The 1,405-nt window shown below is 50.9% G+C and overlaps 1 protein-coding gene across 1 annotated transcript in view; it reads right to left on the bottom strand.

Annotated features, from left to right (window-relative positions):
* The window catches only part of LOC118341604 (latent-transforming growth factor beta-binding protein 2-like), a 9,122-nt gene that overhangs the window by 2,670 nt on the left and 5,047 nt on the right, over positions 1 to 1,405 (bottom strand). Inside the window, exons 2-4 of the mRNA XM_035679901.1 lie at positions 996 to 1,253; positions 847 to 923; positions 582 to 764 (exon numbers count right to left, since the gene is read on the bottom strand). Of these exons, the coding sequence (XP_035535794.1) occupies positions 582 to 764; positions 847 to 923; positions 996 to 1,253 (518 nt within the window). The remainder of the gene's footprint in view (positions 1 to 581; positions 765 to 846; positions 924 to 995; positions 1,254 to 1,405) is intronic.

Genomic DNA, 1,405 nt, shown 5'->3' with positions numbered 1-1,405 from the left:
GTCCCATTTAGAGTCAAACAGACCATAAAGCAGGGTATGCTTTAGGGCGGGTGGAGCCAGCCTCTAGTGCCCGTTAGAGGAACTGCTGGTTACTCGTTACTTTATGAGGTTTCTGCTCCTGTTTAAAGAGTTGGACATGCAGCTACTGAAACTAAAGCTGCGTTTTATTACGAGGATGAAATGTGTGAACACGCTGAACGTCTGCAGCCAAGGGAGATAATGTGAACCAGAGTCTCAACTTACTGGATCAGAAACAATAAATCACTGGTTCACTTTCACCAGTGGCGTAATAAATAAAATCATTCCACAGATTTTCTAGTAAAGAGTGTCGTTACATAATACCAGCTGTCGTGACACAAGAGGACCCCAACCTCAAAATCCAAGACGGCTGCTCACTAAACTTCGGCTCAAAACTCTAAAACTTTTATGACGTGTTCAGACTCGTACTGTGTCTGTAACAAACACTGCAGCAGTAAGAGTCCAAAGCAGGATAAGAAGAATAAATACGAATATAAATAAAAGAATAAATAATAAAGTCTATCAATATATAATCAATAATCAGTCCTCCCGCTCTCTCTCACCTGTCCGTCTTTGACCTCTCTGAAGCAGTACTTGAACGCGGACTGCTGGTTGTACGTGCCGCCCCCCCTCAGCGTCTGGGCCTGGACCGCCGGAGCCGGAGCGCCCGCCGACCCTGAGGAAGCGGAGGATGAAGAGGAAGAGGAAGAGGAAACTGTCCGCAGGGTCGGACTGAACCCAGACACCTGGAGCGGAGAGAAGAACCGCTCAGAAACCGGCGCTGATCGGTAGCGATTAAATGAATTAAATTGATTGTCGCAGTTTTACCTTCAGGACCTGGTGGATCTTCACGCTGGCCTCTGGGGGGTGCTGGACTCGGACCTTCACCAGGGAGGGGCCGGGGGCTGCACACACACACACACACTCAGTTTCACACAAATGTTCAGTAACCTGTTGGGGTCAAAGGTCAGACTCACCTCCAGACCTCGCCACCTCCTGGCTGTGTCCCAGCGGCAGGAGGAACTCCGACTGGGTCAGCTCCTGATTGGTCGCCATGGCGGAGAGCGGCGGTGGGGGCTTTTCGATCTCGTTGGTTGAGGAGGACAGCGGCACCGCTGCAGATACGGCGGCGGCGGCGGGCATCTGGCAGAACTTCCCGGTGAAGTCAGCGGGGCAGAGACAGCGGTCCTTCTGCAGGCAGACGCCTCCGTTCTTACACAGCAGAGGACAGAGGACTGCAGGAGGGACAGTGAACGCACCATCAGACCCACGTTTGTCTTACAGATTCAGATTTCACATAAAGAAGAGAAAATGTTTCTGTTCTTCGTTACGCTGCTGTTTCTTTTTAATGACCTTTTTCTAAACCAGAACCAGAGCCGGGCTCAGC

Source organism: Morone saxatilis, unplaced genomic scaffold, assembly GCF_004916995.1.
Source record: "Morone saxatilis isolate NCDOM2014 unplaced genomic scaffold, NCSU_SB_2.0 Contig8, whole genome shotgun sequence".
NCBI lineage: Eukaryota > Metazoa > Chordata > Actinopteri > Moronidae > Morone > Morone saxatilis.
The sequence above is the reverse complement of the archived record's forward strand: the minus strand, read 5'-3'. Positions and strand labels throughout refer to the sequence as shown.